The 20,888-nt window shown below is 51.7% G+C and overlaps 2 protein-coding genes and 1 long non-coding RNA gene across 5 annotated transcripts in view; 2 read left to right on the forward strand and 1 right to left on the reverse strand.

Moving 5' to 3' along the window:
- Window positions 1-842: 842 nt before the first annotated feature.
- Window positions 843-7,087, reverse strand: LOC134487000 (uncharacterized). Its single transcript, XR_010066664.1, has 3 exons — window positions 6,949-7,087; window positions 5,423-5,551; window positions 843-1,106 (listed from the first exon to the last, which is right to left on the reverse strand). It is a non-coding gene; the product is annotated as an uncharacterized LOC134487000 (long non-coding RNA).
- Window positions 1,020-12,077, forward strand: Zfp683 (zinc finger protein 683). The gene is made up of 6 exons (XM_002729549.6): window positions 1,020-3,963; window positions 4,873-4,997; window positions 5,493-5,703; window positions 6,629-7,296; window positions 8,677-8,805; window positions 10,595-12,077. Exons 1-6 carry the CDS (start codon window positions 3,819-3,821, stop codon window positions 10,901-10,903), a joined length of 1,587 nt encoding a protein of 528 aa, XP_002729595.4. The 5' UTR covers window positions 1,020-3,818; the 3' UTR covers window positions 10,904-12,077.
- A 216-nt stretch (window positions 12,078-12,293) lies between these two features.
- Crybg2 (crystallin beta-gamma domain containing 2) overlaps window positions 12,294-20,888 on the forward strand; it is a 32,011-nt gene continuing 23,416 nt past the window's right edge. Inside the window, exons 1-3 of one of the 3 annotated variants that reach the window (XM_039111283.2) lie at window positions 12,294-12,991; window positions 15,237-15,306; window positions 17,673-18,406. In XM_039111283.2, the coding sequence (XP_038967211.1) occupies window positions 12,879-12,991; window positions 15,237-15,306; window positions 17,673-18,406 (917 nt within the window). In that variant the 5' untranslated portion in view covers window positions 12,294-12,878. The remainder of the gene's footprint in view (window positions 12,992-15,236; window positions 15,307-17,672; window positions 18,407-20,888) is intronic. The other 2 variants (XM_039111282.2, XM_008764189.4) reach the window with 2 other exon arrangements.

Raw genomic sequence — 20,888 nt, forward strand, 5'->3', positions numbered from 1 at the left:
TGCCCTTTTGAACCCTCTAGGAGGCTGTCTTAGACCCTTGCCTAACACTAAACAGTTACTCACTTGTTCCAAGCGCTTGCTGGGGCCCAGGCCCTTCCTAAAGGGCTTTACACTGATCATTTTGAGGGAATCCTGAGGGGTTGGGGATTTAGCTCAGTGGTAGAGCGCTTGCCTACAAGGCCCTGGGTTCGGTCCCCAGCTCCGAAAAAAAAAAAAAAGAAAAGAAAAGAAAAGAAAAGAAAAAAGAGGGAATCCTGGACAAACCTCCAACAAGGCAGAAATTGACGGATGATGAAACAAGAGAGATTAGGAGATTTACAGTTGCACGAAATAAATCTAGCCGGGCCGGATTAACCACTCCATACAGACTTGACTCTGCCGGGGCCGGATTAACCACTCCATACAGACTTGACTCTGCCGGGGCTCTTCCCTCTCCCTGTCCACCAATGGGGGAAGACCATAAAGGAGCACACCCCTGCAAAAGAGCACCACAGGAGCGCTACCCAGCCAGGACAGAGTAGGCAACAGGTGTGCAAGGCGTGACATGAACCAAGAGAGGCACCGCAGCGATGCTGGGGACAGAAAGAGAGCGGATGACAGGCACCCTGTAATTAAACTCACAGATTAAAATCAAAACGTGGAGAGATGGCTCATCAGTTATGAGAACTTTCTGTTCCCGGTGCCCGTGTTAGCCGCCTGACAACTGTCTGTAACTCCAGTTCCAGAGGGGTGTCTCCTCAGGGACCTGTGAACACCTGCATGTATCCACATATATGCACACAGATAAAAATAGTAAAATAAATCTAATCCCCCCCGCATCCCCCCCAAAATCCCTCAACAAACTTAATGTTCATTCACCCGTTTACTGGTTCATTTGCCCTAAATCACATTTAGAAATTGCAAGTTTGAGCAATAGTTGAACCTCTTTTAAAAATATTAATAGAAGTTTTGTTGTGCAATAAGAAAAAGGGGCGGGGCAGGCAGTGGTAGCACATACCACACACCTTTAATCCAAGCACCCAGGAGGCAGAAGCAGGCAGATCACTTATTTCAATCCCAGCCGGGTCTACAGAGTGAGTTTCAGGACAGCTATACCTCCTCCATACCTGGCAAAATAAATATTTTTTAAAATTTAAAAACAGAAGAAGAAACTGGGTTGTAGAACAAACCTGTAATCCTAATTACTCTGAAGACTGAGGCAGGAGCATGGTAAATTCAAAACCAGCCTCCTGTTATGTGGTGGTTTCTTCCTCCATTGAAACACTCTGTCCTGTAAGGAAGCTCCTTAAGACAGCAGGTAAACAACTCAAAATACGTTCAGGAAGTCCCTCGAACTGAGCAGATTCATTAGGCCCCGCCCTCCCAGAATAAACAATGAAGAAGACATGCAGACCAGACCATCTGCTAAGCAGACTGAGACCAGACCAGCTGCCTGGAAGCAGAAACCAGCCAAGCTGCCAGGAAGAGGTTTAGACCAATCAAGGCACCAGAAAAGGATGCTCTGCAGCTTGTTGAGCTTGCGGTGTGCTCCAGGTCCTCAGTAACTCATTGGTTCACCAACGTGGACTTGGGAGGTTGGCATCCATGAGGATGTATGTCCCCAGGAAAAGTCTTGTCACACAACAAACACCCGGGCAACTTAGTGTGATCCTGTCTTTTAAAAAAGTAAAACCCAGCTAGGCTGGTACAGGCCTTTAACATCAGCATTCAGGAGACAGGCAGGCAGAGTTCTGAGGTCAAGGCAGGCTTTGCCTACATTGCATGTTCTATGCCAGTCAGGGCTACATAATAAGATCTTGTCTTAAGACAGACAGACAGATAGACAAGGGTTAGGGGAATGGTTGGATGGGTAAAGTAAGACCTGAGTTCAGATTTCCAGCATACACAAAAAGCTGGGTACAGAGGCCCGTGCCTGCAATCCCATGGGGAGGCAGAGACAGGATTGTCTCTGGTACTTACTGGCACCCCCAGTGTAACTAAATTGGCAAACTCTGGGTTCAGTGAAAGATCTTGCTTTGAAAAATAAGATGAAGGGGCTGGAGAGATGGATCGATGGGTAAAGTACTTTCTGCTCTGGTCCAGGACTGGAGCATGTTTCCGAGCACCCATACCGGTGGCTCCTGACTGCCTGTAACTTCAGATCCTGGAGGATCTGGCTGCTGTTGTCTCTCTAAGCACCTATACTCATGTGCATGCACACATAAACATATACACATACACACCCATGCACATGCACACAATGCACTCAAAAACAAACATTTTAAAAGTACATGTATGAGGGGTTGGGGATTTAGCTCAGTGGTAGAGCGCTTGCCTAGGAAGCGCAAGGCCCTGGGTTCGGTCCCCAGCTCCGAAAAAAAGAACCAAAAAAAAAAAAAAAAAGTACATGTATGTATAAAAGTATACATATAAAAGAATATCTGTATAGGATGGAGAATGATGGAGGAAGAAACCTGATGTTGACCTCTGACCTCCACATGCATGTGCATAAGATTCGAGTACATACAGATGCATGTACATACAGATGCCTGTGTACACAGATGCCTATGTACACAGATGCCTGTGTACACAGATGCCTGTGTACATGGATGCCTGTGCACACAGATGCATGTGCACGCAGGTGCATGTGCACACAGGTGCACACATATATGTACACATGCATGTACACAAACACACCCCCAAAAAGTAAAGAGAAGGCTTGAGATATTGCTTAGTGGTAGAACACTTGCTTACATGTGCAAGGCCCTGGGTTTAGCTCCAAGTGGGCCAACGAATAAACAGCAGGCAAACCAGAGAAGGGATAGTAATGACTGTCAGGACCCAAACCCCCAGCTCTCTCTGGTATGCTAAGCATGAGGAACTCCCATTACCGAGAGATCCTAAAGTCTAAGGTTTGACACTAGAACCTTTTGGCTGGTTGCTGTGTGACTTTGAGTTTCTTATTCCCTCTGAGCCCATCGATCATGGGAATAACCAAACCAACTCCTCAGATCTGTGGTGGAGATTAGAAGGGATAAAAACCTGAAGGCCCTTGTGCAGGGCCAGGCACATGGCATGCTGCTTGCGAAAGTAGCTGTTTGCTCTGATGTCTGGGAGATGCTCACCTTAGACCTACTGCTACGTCTTCTAGTCGGAGTGTGTGTGGGTCACATGGGTTTCCCATTGTAAGCTGGAGAAGCTGCCCCGGGAGAGAGAGCCTTTGCCTAACTTCGCACAGAGGAGAAATGTATCAGGCAGACAAACAAAAGGCCAGCTGTAGAAGTTCAGAGCTGGGGTTGGGGATTTAGCTCAGTGGTAGAGCACTTGCCTAGCAAGCGCAAGGCCCTGGGTTCGGTCCCCAGCTCTGAAAAAAAGAAAACAAACAAAAAAAACAAAAACAAAAACAAACAAACAAAAAAAAGCCGTAGAAGTTCAGAGCTGCAATCTTGGAACTGAGAGGTGGAGGCAGGAGGATACCAGGGTTCAGAGCTAGCCTGGGTTCTAGAGGGGGTCAGGAGGCTAAGCTACATGAACTCCTGTCTTAAAACAGCAATAGCACATAGTATATCAATAGAGGTGGGGACAGCCAGGACCACAACCAAAACTCATATCCTAGTCTGAGTTGTGGGTGTGGTAAATGTGCATCCAGTACCAGTGCTCGGGAAACAGATAAGAAAGGACCAGGAGTTCAAGACCAGCCTCAGCTACAGAGACCTTATTTCAAAAAGAGGAAAAAAAAAATCCAAACGAGAAGATCGTGCCCTAGGACCAAAGGGGCTTGGCATCCTGCTCAGAACCCCTCTCTTTCTTTCCTGGAAGTCTATTTAAGGCAACTTCAAATGTGTTGCATCTTCCTGTCACCCCCTGGGGCCTCAGATACAAGCACCGCTGCCTGCCTGCACGACCTCTTTCCTTTCCAACCAGAGAGGGCTGCTGCAGAACCCATTGAAGAGCCCACAAGGCCAGCTGGTACTCCAGACTACGGTATTTGAGACCCAAGGCAGAGCAACAGTTGGGAGACAGGGAAAGAGCAGGGTGTTGGGGGTCCGAGTCATTGGATTGAGAGACATCTGGGGCCACTTAGGAGAGGAGGGTGGGATGGCATCTGCCTAGCTAAGTTGACCACTATATTGCGTGGCCTCAGATGAAAATGTCAGAGCTGCAGGGAGCCAACTGGCATCCACCCGGGCATCTTCTTGTCAGGTTAGGCAGGTAGCACCTCAGGCATCTCTCAATGTTTCCTAGTGTTTCCCAGAAGGCCCCCTAGGTGAGCCTGGGTGTAGGAGCCCCTGGTTGGTATTGTCTTGTTCTCCACAAAATGAGCAGGCTCCTCAATTCTCAACAGCCTTGAGGAATCCAGAATGTGTCCTCAGAACCCTCATGAGAACTTTCCTCTTCCTTTAATGTCCTTCCTGCACTTTCTGGGAAAGAGTCATCGGCTTCTGCATGGCAAAACTAAGACAGTTGCCAGTCAGATGGTGACAGTACAAACGGGAGGCAGAGGCAGGGGGATCTCTGAGTTCAAGGCCAGTCTGGTCTACAGCGCAAGTTCCAGGACAGCCAGGTACTCAGCGAAACCTTGTCTTGGAAAAAACAAAACAAAACTAAACAGACAAACGAACAAAAAGACACACATCAGCTAGGACATACCCATTTTTCTTTGCTTTTTCGGAGTCTCCCCTTCCTCCCGAGTGCCTGAATTATAGTGTTCCCCACTATGCTCAGTTTATGTATTGCTAGAGATCAAACTCAAGGCCCCATGCACACTCGGTTTCAAACCGAGAAACGGAGGCCAGGAAGACAGTGACTTGCTCACTGCTTTACTTCGCAGTGGGTGGGCCATGCTAGGTAGAGCCTTCTGAGCTCACCTCCACGCTCCCGCCTCCCCATCAGGTAGTGGGACCATGAAGGCAAAACCAGCTACCCAGTTGGGTTGTTGCTACAAGAGGAAAGCCCTGGATGGTTTAGGAGGCTCCCTGTTCTCCAGCCTGGACTTCCGGCACTATCAAGATGACCAGGTAGGGTGGGACCTAGCCTTCTCTCTGGGAATGTCTGCCAATTACTAAGAAGGGCGGAAGGCATGAGTGGGTTAGGCCTCAGAGGTCCCGAGCACATGCTTTAGGTGGCTCAGATTGTCTTATGGACCAGAAGAGGGTAGACCACACAAGACTCGCAGGATGAGTATGGACTTGGAGTACTGAGTGGGAAGGGGCTCAGAGCTATCACGTGGGGTTTGCACTCTTGGATGAGGAATTTCCTCTAAGTTTACTTTGATCCCATTCAGAATAACCAAGAGATGAATACCGGGGTAATCAGGAGTGGGGGTTTAGAGGGAGAACAGGACAAGTTATACGGAGAAGAGGAGACAGTCAATGAACAAAGCCCTTGGAGAAACCTTTGGAGAAGGGAAGGAGAGGTGCAATAGGTGATGTCCACGGCTTACCTATTCCCCTCAGAGTTTATCCAAGAGACTCCCAATTCCAGATCCTCGAGCCCCTTTCTCTGCTTCCCAGGTCTGCTCAGCTGACACTTCTCAGCCACTCCCAGACACAATGGATGCTCGTGACTTACCCTGGAGTGAGAGGATGTGCCCCTTACCACTGGCACCGGCTAAGTCCTCCTTGCTGGCCTGTCCTGAAGGCCTGGACCTACGCCTGTGTGCCCTGCAGAAGACACCGCTAGGCAGAGCCTCGCAGGATCTCGGAGAGGATGCCTCAAACACTAGTGAGTCGGGGGCCTTGGGGCTGGATCTGGGAGCTCTGTTGAAGGGGACACAGGCTTGGGGATGCAGAGGGGACTGGAACTCGGTCACTGGTGAGGATAGAGCCCCAGGCACACTTTGCTGCCTGTGTCCATGGTGTGCAGCGGGAGGTCAGAGGACAGCCTGCAGGAGCGACTTCTCTCCTACCATGTGGATTCTGGAGCTTGAACTCAGATTGTCAGGATTGGTGGCAAGCGCCTTTTCTTACTAAGCCATCTTGGGGTCCCTATTATTTTTAATTTTTTTTTGTTCACTTTTACTGGAACAGGATCCCATGTAGCCCAGGCTAGGACAGGATCCCATGTAGCCCAGGCTAGGACAGGATCCCATGTAGCCCAGGCTGGCCTCACACTTACTATGCAGTCAAGGATGACAATGAACTCCTTCCTGATTCTTCTGCCTCTGCCTCCCAAGTTCTGTGACCACAGGCATGCACCCCATTGCCCAACCAAGAACTGAACATCTTACTAAACGTACTTTAAAATTAGTCACGTGTTTGGCAGCTGCCCCTTGGGACCCTTAGGCAACCCCCTCTTGACCCATGACATCCAGTTTCTTAGTGTTAATCTGGGACCTTTCCCTTAAATTTCAGTTTGCCTCTCTGCACACTTAACCTCTCCCTGACGTTAGTGGGCTGTGCGCCGGATCCCTGTCCCCTCTCCCTGACGTCTAGTGGGCTGCTCATAGGGTTTTCCTCTCCCTGAACTTGTCAGTCACTCCCTGCACTTGGGCAGCTTCTATTCTAGGCTCAGTAGCGGTGGGGAAACTGAGTCCCAGAGGAAAGGGCCTAGCCCATGTTGCCCCATCATCTTGCAGGCTCTTTCCCAGCTCGGAGCTCTTTGCCCCCAGACAGTGCAGGGCCTGATGATCCTTCCCTTTCCGGTTCAGGACAGCAGCCACCAAGCCTGTACAAAGCATCTACGGACATCGAGAAACTCACAACCAAGGACCCGCGGAACAGAGAAGAGATGGGAAACCAGCCAGAAAGAGGCGCCCACCCAGCCCTTCCTCCTCATACCAGCTCCTTCCCAGAGGCTGGGCTGGACAGAAAGAGCCTTAGTCCCTTGACCTTCTGGCCCTGGCTTCCTCCCACTTTCATCTCCAAGGAAACCCCCATCCACATCTACCCCATCTTCCCTGGGTACCCACTTTGGCCTCTCCCTTACCTATTCACTTATGGGACCCAACCTTCTGCCCAGTGTCCGTACCTCTTCATGCTGCCACCGGACTCCACATACCCCACCACGACTGGGGCTGGCTTGTTTATGACAGCTAATGGACCTGGACCCCATACCCCCCAAGAGAAGACCCTGCTTCTCTACTCAGGAGCTTTCCAGAGTGCTGGCCACACCCTATACTCCCAGGTCGGGAGTCGGAGCTCTAGAGATGCCTTGACCCCAGGACAAGCTGGTGTGACAGCTCCTGCAAGGCAGGCTGTGCCAGGCTCCCGGGCAGGTGTCATAGCCCTGCCCTACCCTCTGAAGAAAGAGAATGGTAAAATCTTATACGAGTGTAACGTGTGTGGCAAGAACTTTGGGCAGCTGTCCAACCTGAAGGTATTGGCTTCCCAGGTCCTGCTATTTCTTCTTCTTCTTCTTCTTCTTTTTTTTTTTTTTTTTTGGTTCTTTTTTTCGGAGCTGGGGACCGAACCCAGGCCCTTGTGCTTCCTAGGCAAGCGCTCTACCACTGAGCTAAATCCCCAACCCCCAGGTCCTGCTATCTTCTGGTGACTCCTCTCTTGCCTTTCACCTTGCTTTCAGAATCAAGTCCTGAAATCTGGAAGCCACTTCTGGAGACCTCCTAGGGACAAGTGGTCTTGAGGTTTCTCCCAGGAGTGGGGAGGGAATAAATTCGGGATAAACCGAGCACCACCTGGGCTTGGTGGAGCACACTTTTGATTCTACCATCCAGGAGACCGAGGCAGAAGGGTGTCAGTGCAAATCCACAGTCAGTTTGGGTGATTTAGTGAGTGTCCATCTAAAATAAAAGTGGCAGTGATGGTGCACACCTCCAATCCCAGCCCTTGGGTGGCAGAGGCAGGCGGATCTCGGTGGATGTGAGGCCAGTTTGGTCTTTAAAGCAACTTCCAGGACAACGAAGTCTACCTAGTGAGATCCCATTTCAAACAAATAAAGAGGGGAAGTGAACATCAAAGTCTCTCCCATTCCGAAAGACTGTGTGTGATATCACCCTATTTAAGTTAATAATGGGGAAACTGAGGCCCATAGTAGACAGAAACTTCCAGGGTAATCACAATTTATTACTAGTGGGTTCAAGCTTGGATTTCAGTTTCTTGGAATCAACTACTAAGCTCTCTCCTAGCTAGCATCCTCTCTGGGTTCCTAGTGAAGCCTCTTTATTGCTTTTGAAGGTTAAAAAGAGAGGGGGAACGGGTAGGTTTTGGTGAATGGAGACCACAGTCTTACAAACAGCCTTTTTCAAGTGGGATCCCACAAATAAGGCCAGATGCTGTAGGTGTCATCTGTGTAAGTGTCATCCAGCCTGGGCTGCCCATAGCCACTCACTGTTAGCAAGGACCACAAGCTATATGCAGGTTACGGTTACTGGAGAAACGAGAGTTAGCAAACCTGCAGATTCCTGGCCTCTGGCCTCAGATTTAGTGACTCAGCAGGGCTGGGGGGACAGCCCCTAGAACCTGCACTTTTAGCATGTTCCTAAGGTCAAACTAATGCTGGTTTTCTGTGAATTGTACTTGAAGTGGCTGCTCTAGGGGATACCTAGGGTTCCTTTATCTAACTTCCTGAATCTCTGCTATGGGGTAGACCTGGGTCCTGAGAGCGTCTGGGTACTAACTTTTGAGGGAGTGGTAGAGTGACCTGGGTACCAGCAAGGGATCCTGCAGACGATGTGGGTGGAGATTTGGAGTGGACTCGGCCCTGTTAGATGTTCTACGAAGCTGGCAAACTTTCTTCCAGGTTCACCTGCGTGTGCACAGTGGGGAGCGCCCGTTCCAGTGTGCCCTGTGTCAGAAGCGCTTCACCCAGCTGGCCCACCTGCAAAAGCACCACCTGGTGCACACCGGGGAGCGGCCCCACCAGTGCCAGGTGACACCCTTCTCCCCTTCACATGTGCACTTGCAGCTTGGTGAGGAATCCTAATGCCTGGAGGGGTGGCGCCTGTTACCTAATCCCGAGAAAGTAAAGATGGGGAGGAGGGTGTAGAGGGTGGGAAGGTGAGCAGTGGAGAGAACTGGTGTGCGCATGTGTGAATGTGCGCGTGTGTATGTGTGTGTGAGTGTGTGTATGTGAGTGTGTGATGTGTGTGAGTGTGTGTATGTGTGTGAGTGTGTGTATATGTGAGTGTGAATATGTGAGTGTGTGTGAGAGTATGTGTATGTGTGTGAGTGTGTGTGAGTGTGTGTGTGTGAGTGTGTATATGTGAGTGTGTGTGTGAGAGTATGTGTATGTGTGTGAGTGTGTGTGAGTGTGTATATGTGTGTGTGAGAGTGTGTGTGTGAGTGTGTGTATGTGAGTGTGTATATATGTGAGTGTGAATATGTGAGTGTGTGTGAGAGTATGTGTATGTGTGTGAGTGTGTGTGAGTGTGTGTGTGAGTGTGTATATGTGAGTGTGTGTGTGAGAGTATGTGTATGTGTGTGAGTGTGTGTGAGTGTGTATATGTGTGTGAGAGTGTGTGTGTGAGAGTGTGTGTATGTGAGTGTGTATATGTGTGTGTGTGAGAGTGTGTGTGTGTGAGAGTGTGTGCATGTGAGTGTGTGTATGTGAGTGTGTGTGTATGTGAGTGTGTGTGTTTGTGTGAGTGCTGTGAGTGTGTGTGTATGTGTGTGAGTGTTGTAGTGTGTGTATGTGAGTGTGTGTGTTTGTGTGTGAGTGTTGTGACTGTGTGTGTATGTATGTGTGTATGTGAGTGTGTGTGTATTTGTGTATGTGTGTATGTGTGTATGTGAGTGTGTGTGTTTGTGTGTGAGTGTTGTGACTGTGTGTGTATGTATGTGTGTATGTGAGTGTGTGTGTATGTGAGTGTGTGTGTATTTGTGTATGTGTGTGTGTGACAGAGAGAGAGAGAGAGAGAGAGAGAGAGAGAGAGAGAGAGAGAGAGGATGGTCGCAGGAATAAGTGATGTTATAGAAGAAAATGCAGCCGCGTGTCTATGCGTGGAGAATAATGAAACTGAAGACCCGTCCCCGAGCACGCATGTCCTCTCCTACCTCTGTGGTTGTTGAGGGAGCCATAACTTAAGCTAGGACTCCAAGGAGGGAAACAATCAGAACCATGGGTTCCTTCTTTGAGTCTGCCCTCATCCTTTGGGAGGGCAAGCAGGGAGTCTTCCTTTGACAGGGGCAGAAGTGAGAGCAGCGTGGTGGTTCTGGGTCTAACCTACAAAATCAGACTACGGTTCAAATCCTAGCTTCTCCTTCCAACTTGTGTGGCCTTTGGCTAGTGGCTTCTTTCCTCCGAGCCTCTGCTCACTTAATGGATTCTTGGGAAGACTATGCAAAGTCAGTGCCTGGCTTGTCCAGCACCCCAATAGATGCTAACTACACCCCCTGAGGCTGCAGCCCCTTGTGTCAGGGCTCTATGTGATTACCTTAGTTGGTCTTCTCTAATGGATGAGGATGAAAATCAGCGCTCACCTATTGCTGGCAGAGAAAGAAAGAAACTTTGAGGGAGGTCATTCATACAGAATCACACAGAAATGAAAAGAGAAAGCTAAGCCCAGTCCCGCAGGCTCTAGTCAGCAGGAAGAGCTTCTGGGTCTGCACTGACAAGGGAGATGGCTTAGGGGAGGTGTTTCCAAGGCGGGGAAGGGGTATGGAGAGAGTCCCTGAGCCAGGCGGAGGGCGGAGATGACTGGAGTACCCGTTTCTACCAGGTGTGCCACAAGCGATTCAGCAGTCCCAGCAACCTCAAGACCCACCTTCGCCTGCACTCAGGTGCCAGGCCCTTCCAATGCAGCATCTGTCCCAGTCACCTCACCCGGAATGTCTACCCTAAGCTGCACCCTAGGCTGCAGGCTCCTCAGCTCCATGGCCTGACCCACACCCACCTGCCCCTCGCCTCTCTCACCTGCCTTTCCCAGTGGCACCAAGGAGCACTAGATCTTGTGGAAGAGAGGAAGACAGGCTGGGATGTGGACAAGGTGTCCTCAGTATCCAAGGGAAGGCAGGGACAGACAGCTTGAGCGGGATTTCTCTGGGAGCAGAGTGTTGGCAATTAAAAGATGGTCTCCGGGTTGGGGATTTAGCTCAGTGGTAGAGCGCTTGCCTAGCAAGCACAAGGCCCTGGGTTCAGTCCTCAGCTCCGGGAAAAAAAAAAAAAAAAAGATGGTCTCAGTGCTGAGTCAAGGCCTCCTGAGTGTCTCCAGTGGAGGGGAATGTCCCTGCCAGATCTAACCCCTCACTTGGGAATGGCAGGATACACAGTCTGTCTGGGGATGGGTCCATGCAGCCATCTGCCTCAGGCTGGGTTTGGGTTCCTCTCTCTTGCCTGTGATCTACCTGGGCCTGAGCTCTCCATCTCAACTCACCAAGGGACAGTGCTACCTCTCGGGACTGGATGAAGGCAGAGTGTGCTCCAGGGGGAGGAGGGACACCGGAGGCAGGAGGACCTCAGCGGTGACATTATTGTCAGCTGCTTTAGTTACCTGGTCTGATGAACAAAGCATCTTGAAGTAACTGGAGAATGAAGCAAGAACGGATTTGTGCATTGGCCAATCGCAGGACATGTTGCAGTCCTTCCTGAACACCTTTCCCAACATCTCCGATTGTCCCCTGGGTTCCTGCCTACCACTTTCTAACTTCAGTTCCTTCTCAGCTCAGGTAGAGGTCAGCTGGGATTACTTGCCATGATGGAGTGGGATGTAAGTCTCCCCCCCCGCATGGGGGTGAAAAAAGAGACATAAGATATTCCCCTGTCTGGGCTGGAGAGATGGCTTAGTGGTTAGAGCACTGACTGCTCTTCCAGAGGTCCTGAGTTCAATTCCCAATAACCACATGGTGGCTCACAACCATCTGTAATGGGACTTGATGCCCTCTTCTGCTGTGTCTGAAGACAGTAATAATGTACTCATATATATAAAATAAACAGGTCTTTAAAAAAAACACTCCTAGATACTCCTGTCCTCTCATGAATGACCCAGAATCATGATGACCCCTGTGCATCAGGACCAGAGGGCAAGGGACGTCCAGCTAATCAGGACTACAGAAAGGGACAAACCTGCAAAAGAGTGAGGCAATTGAGCCGCACCAATGGCCTACCTCCGGGGAAACCCCTCAGATGTGCGAAGTGTTCCTTTCCCTGACGTGTGAGCCTGGCAGGAAAGCGAACAGCCCGAACGGCCCTGAAGATCAGATTAGAAGCGCAATAAAAGAAGGCTACAAGGAATGACTCATTCCAAGCCACTGTGAGGTTCTTTGACCCACTGCAGCAGGGGGGCGCCAGTCACACCCCTGTTGGTTTCATGTGACCTCCGCACCTTCATAAGGAGTGAGAACCCCACTCCACGTGGTAGGTGGCACCAAGACGGAGAGAGAACCCTCCTAGGGAGCCCATCAGGCAATGGCAAGGTGGGCTTTGCCCTTCCAGCAACGAAGGCCCGGGCTCTGCTCACCTTTTGTCACCCCTTTAGGGTGCAGGGATGCCAGCCCCTTGGGTTAAGCCTGGCTCAGTTGGACCAGTTAGCGGAACTCTGCCCACTTCCTGCCTGCGCTCCGCTTCAGGAATCTAGCAACTCCCGGAAATCCCTAGGCTCGGTCTAGCTTTCTAGTCCCGGGGCTCCCAGACTCCCTTTGTCTTTGTGAACTTTTGTGAACAGGTCCAACTCCCCCGAGTGCGCACACAATGCCTCACCGATGTCTTCAGGGGCGAGCAGAGAGCAGGACCTCGGGAGGGGGAGGTCTGTGTGGCACTTGGGAGAAGTGCTCCAGATTGAGATCTGGGGTGGGCACAAGACCCTAAGGGCGCACCCGCAGGCCCAGGGCATGGACAACATCTGGATCAGGTTCCCCACCCGCAGCCCTAGCTAGCGAGGTCGTTGTTTGCTCAGAGGGACGGGCGGGAGGAGGCGCTTCTCTGGCCTGGACAGTGGATCCGGGTGGCAGGCTCAGCCAAGTGCCCCGCCGGCCCAAAGCACCAGACCTGAAGACCTAGATTTCGCCATGAGAGAGCCGCGCAAGGGCTTCCGAGCTCGCCTGGCCCGAGTCTTGACTGGACTAGGGGGCCGAAGGGAGAGGAAGGGGAAGATCTCAAAGGAGGCCAGACTCCAGGATAGGTGAGGGGAGGTGGGGAAAGGCTGGCCTAGGGGCACGCATTTGTGACTCGTGTGTTTATAAAAATGAATGAGAGTTCTAATCAGCACGCATGAGTAGTGACCGGGCATCATGATTTGGATCTGTGAACTGTGGAATTTCTTTGTGTGTGTGTGTGTGTGTGTGTGTGTGTGTGTGTGTGTGTGTGTGTTAGAAGATAAGGTAGTGGTATGTTTGTAGAAGCAGACTGGCCTTGAACTTGTACTTGCCCAGTCTCCCAAGTGCTGACATTACAAATATGCCCCACTACTTTGATTGTCCTCCTGTTGTTTTTGTTTTTTAACCTAAAGCGACTTTGACAACTTCCTGTCAGGCAAGCCACCAACCAAGGATTTTTCCACCCAGTAGGTACCTCCTCTTGCTGCCGGCCGTGGCAACCGCTGTGGACTTTGGTTCTCACGTCACCGGCCAATGTTTCTCTGGCCTCTGTGGTCCTTTGTTGTGAGTCTGACAGGTTCTGGAACGGTCTTTGACCTCAGTTGCCACGCATGGGTTTCTCACTGTCACCCCGGAACCTGGCAATGGCTCTTGACTATACCCACAATAAACCTTTATATGCCACTTGCTTCATGCATTCCCTGGATGATCTGAAGCAATCCTCCTGGCAGCCCAGGAAGACATATATCCCGTGTGACTCAGATCCCGTGTGAGGCAGAGGTTCAGAGACGGAAGTCACCTATCTAAAGTCACACAGGTGGGAAGACATGAGGCTGAGATACGCCCCTTAGCTGGCTGACTTCTGAAGGCACTTCTCCAAAAGCCCTGTTGCTATGCAGATGGCTGGAGCAGAAGCCAGTGTTGGCAGGCTATACGTCCCGTCCCGTGGTTGCCTGCCGGCTGAATAGCCTGAGCAGGTACCTTCACCTCTCTGAGCCCTTCGTGAAAGCTCAGAGTGGAGAACAGCCCTGCCTTGTGGATGGCTGAACCCGATGGCTTGGAGGGGATAGTGAAAATGCTGTCGGCCCCCATGGTTTGTAGGCCTCGAGCGAGCAGAGTGTGTGGTGCGCCGTCCGTACCGGGGGTTGGGTGTTTGTATGTCTATGCAGTTACTGGGCAATTTGTTCTGATCTTATCATGACGCAGCTGTCTTTAGGCCTGCTGGCCCAGGAGGGAAGAGGGTGTGGTGGGGGCAGCGGGGAGGGGATAGTATTGCTCTCTCACCCTAAAGAGGGCCCAGTCACCCTGTGCCTGGAAGCCTGAGTGCCCTGGGGTGTCCACACCCTGCGAGAGCTCTGCCCACTCCCACCTGGAAAACACACCCTCTCCCTTACCCTGTCTGGCAGAAACCTGCCCTATAGGCCTGATAGGTTCTCCTCACACCCTTCCCAAGTCAGAGAGGAGGCTGGCTTGGGGTGCAGGTGAGTCAGGAGTGAGGAGGGCAGGAGACGGACTGCAGGGCCAGCATGACAGTACATGCATGCCGGGTATATGGCGGGGGCCCCATTCCTCCCTGCCGTGGGAATGGAGCCCTGAACTGAAGCACAGGCCTCTGATCCTGGCTGATCACTCAGGGGAGGGGCAGCGGGTTGGGCAACACACGTCTAAGTCTCCCATTCGTGGAATGTCCAGTCAAGCTTTGGAGACGGGCAGTTCTGCTGATCCTCTGCCTAAGGCTCACAAGCTGTGTGACTCGAGGCAACTGACTTTGACTCTCTGTGCCTCTGTTTTTCTTATCTGAAGAATGCAGATGCTGACATTTTTTTTCTGAGGCCTAAAAATGACCAGATAGACAGGGACCTTAGGGTTAAGCCGGGCACACAGAGGGCTTTGGTAAACAGGAAATACTAAAGTCATGGGGTGGGGGGCGGAGTTGGGAGATAGCTCAGTGGTTAAGAGCACTGACTGCTCTTCCAAAGGTCCTGAGTTCAAATCCCAGCAACCACATGGTGGCTCACAACCATCTGTGATGGGATCTGATGCCCTCTTCTGGTGTGTCTGAAGACAGCAACAGTGTACTCATATACATGAAATAAACAAATAAATCTTAAAAATAATAAAGTCATCAGGGGACTGTGCTCTTGTGTGCATGTGTGTGTTAGAGAACTGGTGAAGGGAGCACAGGATGCTTCTCCGAAGGTTTGAATGGGAGATGTTCTGCTATTCTGTAGACCTTGAATTAGGTGGACAGGAGTCGCTAATCTCAGTCTGTGTGGACAGTGTTGGGACAGCAGAAGTTTCTTATTCTTTTTCCCTGTGCTTCCTTTTTAGGCCCTGGGGTGGCCAGAGCTGTCCTGACCTTGCTCAGAGTCAGGGCAGCACCAACGATGTCAGCCTCAAGGTAGGAGGAAACAAATGCAGGAGGCTGGGCCCAGGAGCTCTGGAGAGCTGGGCAGGATGAAGAGCCCAGACTTGTGGGCTCTCCCTGATTTTGATGCCTTGTGTGGCCCTGGACATCTCTCTCCTCCTCTGCTGAAGGGATGAAGTAGTATCTCTGTCAGCCATGGGGAGGAATCCAGTAATAGATGCAGAGAGGCCAGCAAAATGTCAGGGTGTCAAACGTGTGAGCATTTGATGCTGGAGAGACGGCTCCACGGTTAAGAGCATTTGTGCCTCTTTTAAAGGCCTGGGTTCTGCTCCCAGCACCCTATATCTGGTGGTTCACAACTCCTTGTAACGTAGCCATCAAAGAATCTAATACTGCCTGGACTCCATGGGCACCTGCACATATGTGCATGCAGCCAGATGCATGTACACATAAGTAAAAATTAATATCCAGTGAGTTAAAAGATGAAAGGTTCAAAAAACGAAACAGAAGTGCACACCTAGTTTTGGGGAGTGCAGGGGCATGCGGCCTGCTCTCAGAGACTCCTGCTCCCTTGATTCCTTTGACCTAAGTTCTTCTTTTGCCTTCCTTTCTTCCCTTCCTGACGTAGTCCCACGGAGGTATACAGGGTCTGTGGCTTAACCTTCTGGATGGTTTCCCTCTCTGCAAAGAGGACTGGAGCCATGAATAGAACAGTGAGAAGGGTTCTCCCTTCGGAGAGAACCTGCCTTCTGAGGTCATCAAGCATCCAAGTCCTCCCTGTGCGCCTCTTTGTATGGGTGGGTGCTCTTGTGCCTGGGTACTCTGCGTGGATTATCTCCGTGTAGCACATCAGGAGTCAGGTGCTGCTCAGCTCACACAGATTTACATACCGACCTATTCAGAAGTGAGGGTGTGTGTGATGCTCACCTGTGAGAGTGTGGAGGAGCTGGGGTTCCAACCCAAGCTGCCTCCCTATAACCCCTATCATGCTGTCTCTCGGATCTCTCAGGGTGTCTAGCCCCCAGGGAGCTCGAAGCCACATCTATTTCATAAATGAGTAACTTACAGATGATGGAATCAAATTGGGCGTGGTGGCGCCCTCCTTTAATCTCACACTCAGCAGGCAGAGGCAGGCGGATCTCTGGAGTCCAGCCTGGACTACAGAGGACAGCCAGAGCTGCACAGTGAGACCCTGTCTTAAAAATACACACACAGGAACAAAGCAAAGGAAGATAGTGGCGTCAAAGGCCCCTGCTAGATGGGACCTTGTCCCTAGATTTGGTTCCCCCCGATTTCAAGGACACAAGTCCATCCTTAAAAACTGGTAATGTAGGCTGGAGAGATGGCTCAGCAGTTATAGGCACCAGCTGCTCTTCCAGAGGTTCTGAGTTTTTTTTTTTTTTTTTTTTTTTTTTTTTTTTTTTCAGAGCTGGGGACTGAACCCAGGGCCTTGTGCTTGCTAGGCAAGTGCTCTACCACTGAGCTAAATCCCCAACCCCAAATGTGTAGCCCAGGCTGGCCTCGAACTCGTAATCCTCCTGCCTCTGCCTCCTTCAGCAAATCCTACCGGTGTGCGCCACCACAACCGGCGGTCCTGAGTTCAAATCCCAGCAACCCCATGGTGGCTCACAGCCATCTGTAATGGGATCCGATGCCTTCTTCTGCTGTGTCTGAAGACAGCAACAGTGTACTCATACATATAATAAATAAATCTTTAGAAAAAAAGAAACGGGTACTATGTGGCCAGTATCTGGGGTCCTTATCTTGTCCCCAGTGTTCCCACAACTGGCTGGATCTCAGGGAGGACAGCAGACAAGTTAGGAGTTGTCCCCCTCCTCTGAGCCGGGTAGTGGGGCTTTCTCTTGCTTCTGTCCTGCCCTGTGTTTACCTCGATGCCCCCATGTAGCCTCCCTGGTGTACTGTGGGAACTTGGGGCTGGGAGGGCTTAAGGGAGGAGGCCGCAGGCCTTTTGATGACTGGGAACAGGCAGAGACTGTGGGCAGTTGGGCCAGGTTTGCCCACACATTCCCTAATCCCTAGATCAGGGCCAGAGGCTGGGGACTCAGAAAGCAGTAAGAGGGTTGTGAGGAAGCTTCAGGAAGAGCAGGCATAGTTGGGCCCAGCGCCACCCCTGTGCATAGGGCAGCAGTGTGGTCCCTGACAGTTAGCAGTCCTCCCCTCCCTAGGACCTGACTCCATCTTCTCTTTCCTCTAGTGTAAGATATTCATTCGGGAAAGGCTTGACCACGGTCCTGCCCCATTGTCTTGCTCTGACAGGTTCTACTCAGTTTCCTGTGGTGAAGGAAGACAGCCAAAGATAGCCAGAGGTACCTAGGTTCCAGAGGGGAGATGTCACACCATGTCCCTGTCACTTTGTCCCTGCCTCTGCCCTCTACTAGGTTCAAACCCAAAGCCATTCAGAATGGGACCTTCGGGTCAGAAGCCATGGTGGTTTGTGGACTCAGAGGCGACTCCACACCTCAGGAAGACGAAGCGAACCCCTGGGAAGGCTACAGAGACCAGCTGTGGGCAGTGCGTGCGACTTGGCCGGCTATGACTCCATGGAGCATGAGTGCCCAGCAGGGACAGGCTCTACTGAAGCCATTGGTGGTCCCAGCCATCCCTCCCGCCCAGAGTCTGCTTCTCCTTCTTTGAAACAGGGATCACCAGGCGCCCCCTGCCAGCACCCCCAACATGGCGCTCCAGAAGTTCTACTGAAGCCGGAGCTACCCGGCAACCTGGAAGACGCACCCCTACTGCCCCGCCCGGATTCCTTCCTCACAGCAGCAGGGGCAAAGGGCAAGCCTGACACCTCAGGGTCAGCCCAGTCAGAGCCAGAGCCCCTACACACTCGTCTCTGTGTCAGAAGGACCCGCTACCATATCACTGTCACCCTACAAGGGTGCGGACCGGCACCTGGGGAGGAAGGTAAGGAACCGGCCAGACCAGCTCCCCACCCCTGTGGCCCTGAGGAATCCAGGGGCTGGCAGGAACCTCCTCAGAAACTCCGCCCCATTACTGGGTATCCAATCAACCCGCCTGGGGAGCCGCCGCCGAGAGTCCCACAGCATCAGGGAAGCAAGGCCCAGCAGGAGCGCCGAGTGGGCTGGGAACCTGGATTCCCACACAGCCGGTAAGTGAGGGGCGCGATGGTGGGAGGTTAGTCTGATGTGGCAACTCTTACTTAGGTCCCTCTGCCTTGTTCCTGGGTTCCGCAAGCGGGAGGCTCTCATTCATTTGGTACCTTGGGCGCGAGTCGACTCCGAGTCCACTCCCTGATTCTATGCCTCTTTCTCTTTCTCGGCACCTCTAGGCTGAAACTCACCTCTGCCTTCCTCCCTGTCCCACCACTCTCCTCAGGAAGGGAAATCTTATGGAAAGGATGGGGTAGTCAGGGTAATCTTCCTTTCGGCTACTCTCGTTAATCCTGGCTTCTTTGCAAGAGATTGCGGACCCAGCCTGGGAATAGGCACCTAGCCAAGGGGCTGGGCGCCCTGGCACAGGTTACTTAACTTCTCTGAGTCTTGCTTTGCTGAATGGGTATGGTAGTCAGAGATGAGGAAGAAGGAGGTGGGTACGGGCACATGCTTTGAACTCCACTGAGCTGGGCTGACAAAACAGCAGGGATGCGTATTAATTACACGCCATTGGCAATGGTAATTATCCCACCTGGCTCTGCTGTCAGCCACAAAAGCGGCGCCAAGACTCCCAGGCCTCGGTTTTTATTTGTGTTGAAGTGAGTCTCCTAAAGCATCCTGATAGTCTCAGAGTGCGGAGGTATGGATTGTTCAAAACTTGTTGAGGAGGAATGAAGACGGGACCTCGTTAGGCAAGCCCTGGGCCACCAGAGGGGCCTCTGAGAAGCTCCTGCTGACGGCAGAGGTGCCAGTCATCTATGGCTTGTGTTTTAAGTGTGTCATCTCATTTAATCCACAGAATAGGAGCTAACTTTTCCATGAACCCCAGCTAATTAGAGTAGGGACCAAGGCTCAACAAGGACAAGTCACTTGCCCAAAGCCAACTGGACAGTCAGAATTCAAACCCAGGTTTGTCTATGCCCTAGCCACCTACCTGCCCACACCCTCAACCCCCTGCACACTTTGCCTCTTTGGCCCTGTGCAGAGCACAGGGTGGCCTGAAAACACGCTTAACAGAAGCCAAAGCATGGAGGTCCAGGTCCCCTCAGTAGGAGCTGGTTCTGTCCCTAGGGAGGAGGACGGTGGCAATCCAAACTGGTCCTGAGAGCTGCCAGGGTACCCCAGCATGGGAAGGCAGCCTGTAAAAGGATGAGGGGGTGGGATGAGCTGTTTTTAGAGGCAGATGGGAAACATGCAGGAGGGTGAGGTGGGGAACGTGGGGTTCTGGTTGATTGGGGTCCAGGTGAATAAAGCCTAGAGTTGGAATCTAGGAGGCACCTACCTAGAGAGGAAGGAAGGTGACTCCCAGGGACACCGTCCTTCTCTACCCACTCTGTGCTGGAGGGTTCTTGACTAATGTCGGGAAAGGGGCAGAGTACAGCAGGGCAACAGGTGGGAGTGTATGAGCTATGCGTGCCCCACGTACATGCTCCTGTCCAAGGGTAGATGGATCACCACCGAGAGAGAGCGCTCATGTGTTGGCTGTGAGCTGAATGGGTGTGTGCTGGACATACGAGCACATGTGTGCTATGGTGCCTATGTGTTCCGTGGCGGAGCATGTGGCTTGCATGCCTATTATGCCTCTGTGTGTTTGTGTCTCTTGGTGTGTGACCATGTGTGTGTTGCCGCGGATTCCCGGCTGTGTTCGTCCAGGTGGATGACTCTGTGTTTTCGTGCTCTGTGATGTGGTGGGTCCTCGACTCTGCGAATGCCTGTCTGATTGATGAGGCATGCGTTTGGCAGCATGTGGGCCTGTGGACTGGCTTGGCCTAGTTTGGGGGTGACTCACAGGTAAGCGGGGAGAATCCTAGGACTTGTTGGGTTAGCTGAGATCTTTTTCCCACACTCCCCCCCCACCCCCCTCGGCCTCTCCCTTCCCATACCCACACACCTTGCTTAGAGGTCACAGGTCACCTTGCTGGCAAATCCACTTGTGGACTTGAAGAAGAGAGGGCTCTTGGAACAGGCACTTCTGTTTGCACGGGCGGTAACTAGGTTACTGGGGTGTGTCTCCAGACAAAGACAAAAATGGGGAGCTATAGGCAGACACATTCCAATGCGCGTGAACAACATTCTAGCCGTCCGTGACTGTCTAGGGATGGGACAGGTGGACTGTCAGGATGACCTCCCTGTCCCTAGAGGTATGCAGGCAGAAGCCGTGACCACATGCTTGAGGAATGAGTGGCCATCAGGGGGTGTTGTCTCTGGGTTGGGCTGGGCTAAGAAAGGCATGGAGCTGATTGCCGGGAAGTCATCAGTAGACCCTGCCTTCCTTCAGCTTCCCCAGAGCTGTTTGTTTCCCTGTGACTTTGCCCATGGGACATTGCAAACATCCGATCCTTTAACTGAGAACTCTTGGGATATCAGCTTCAGAAGAAAGCTAGCCTTGGTGAGTCTGGCCAGGACTTGGCACTTTGCCCCAAAGAGTTAGCACTGAATGAATGAATGAATGAATGAGTGAGTGAGTGAATGAACCAG

The sequence above is a fragment of the Rattus norvegicus genome, chromosome 5, assembly GCF_036323735.1.
Source record: "Rattus norvegicus strain BN/NHsdMcwi chromosome 5, GRCr8, whole genome shotgun sequence".
Taxonomy (NCBI): Eukaryota; Metazoa; Chordata; class Mammalia; order Rodentia; family Muridae; genus Rattus; species Rattus norvegicus.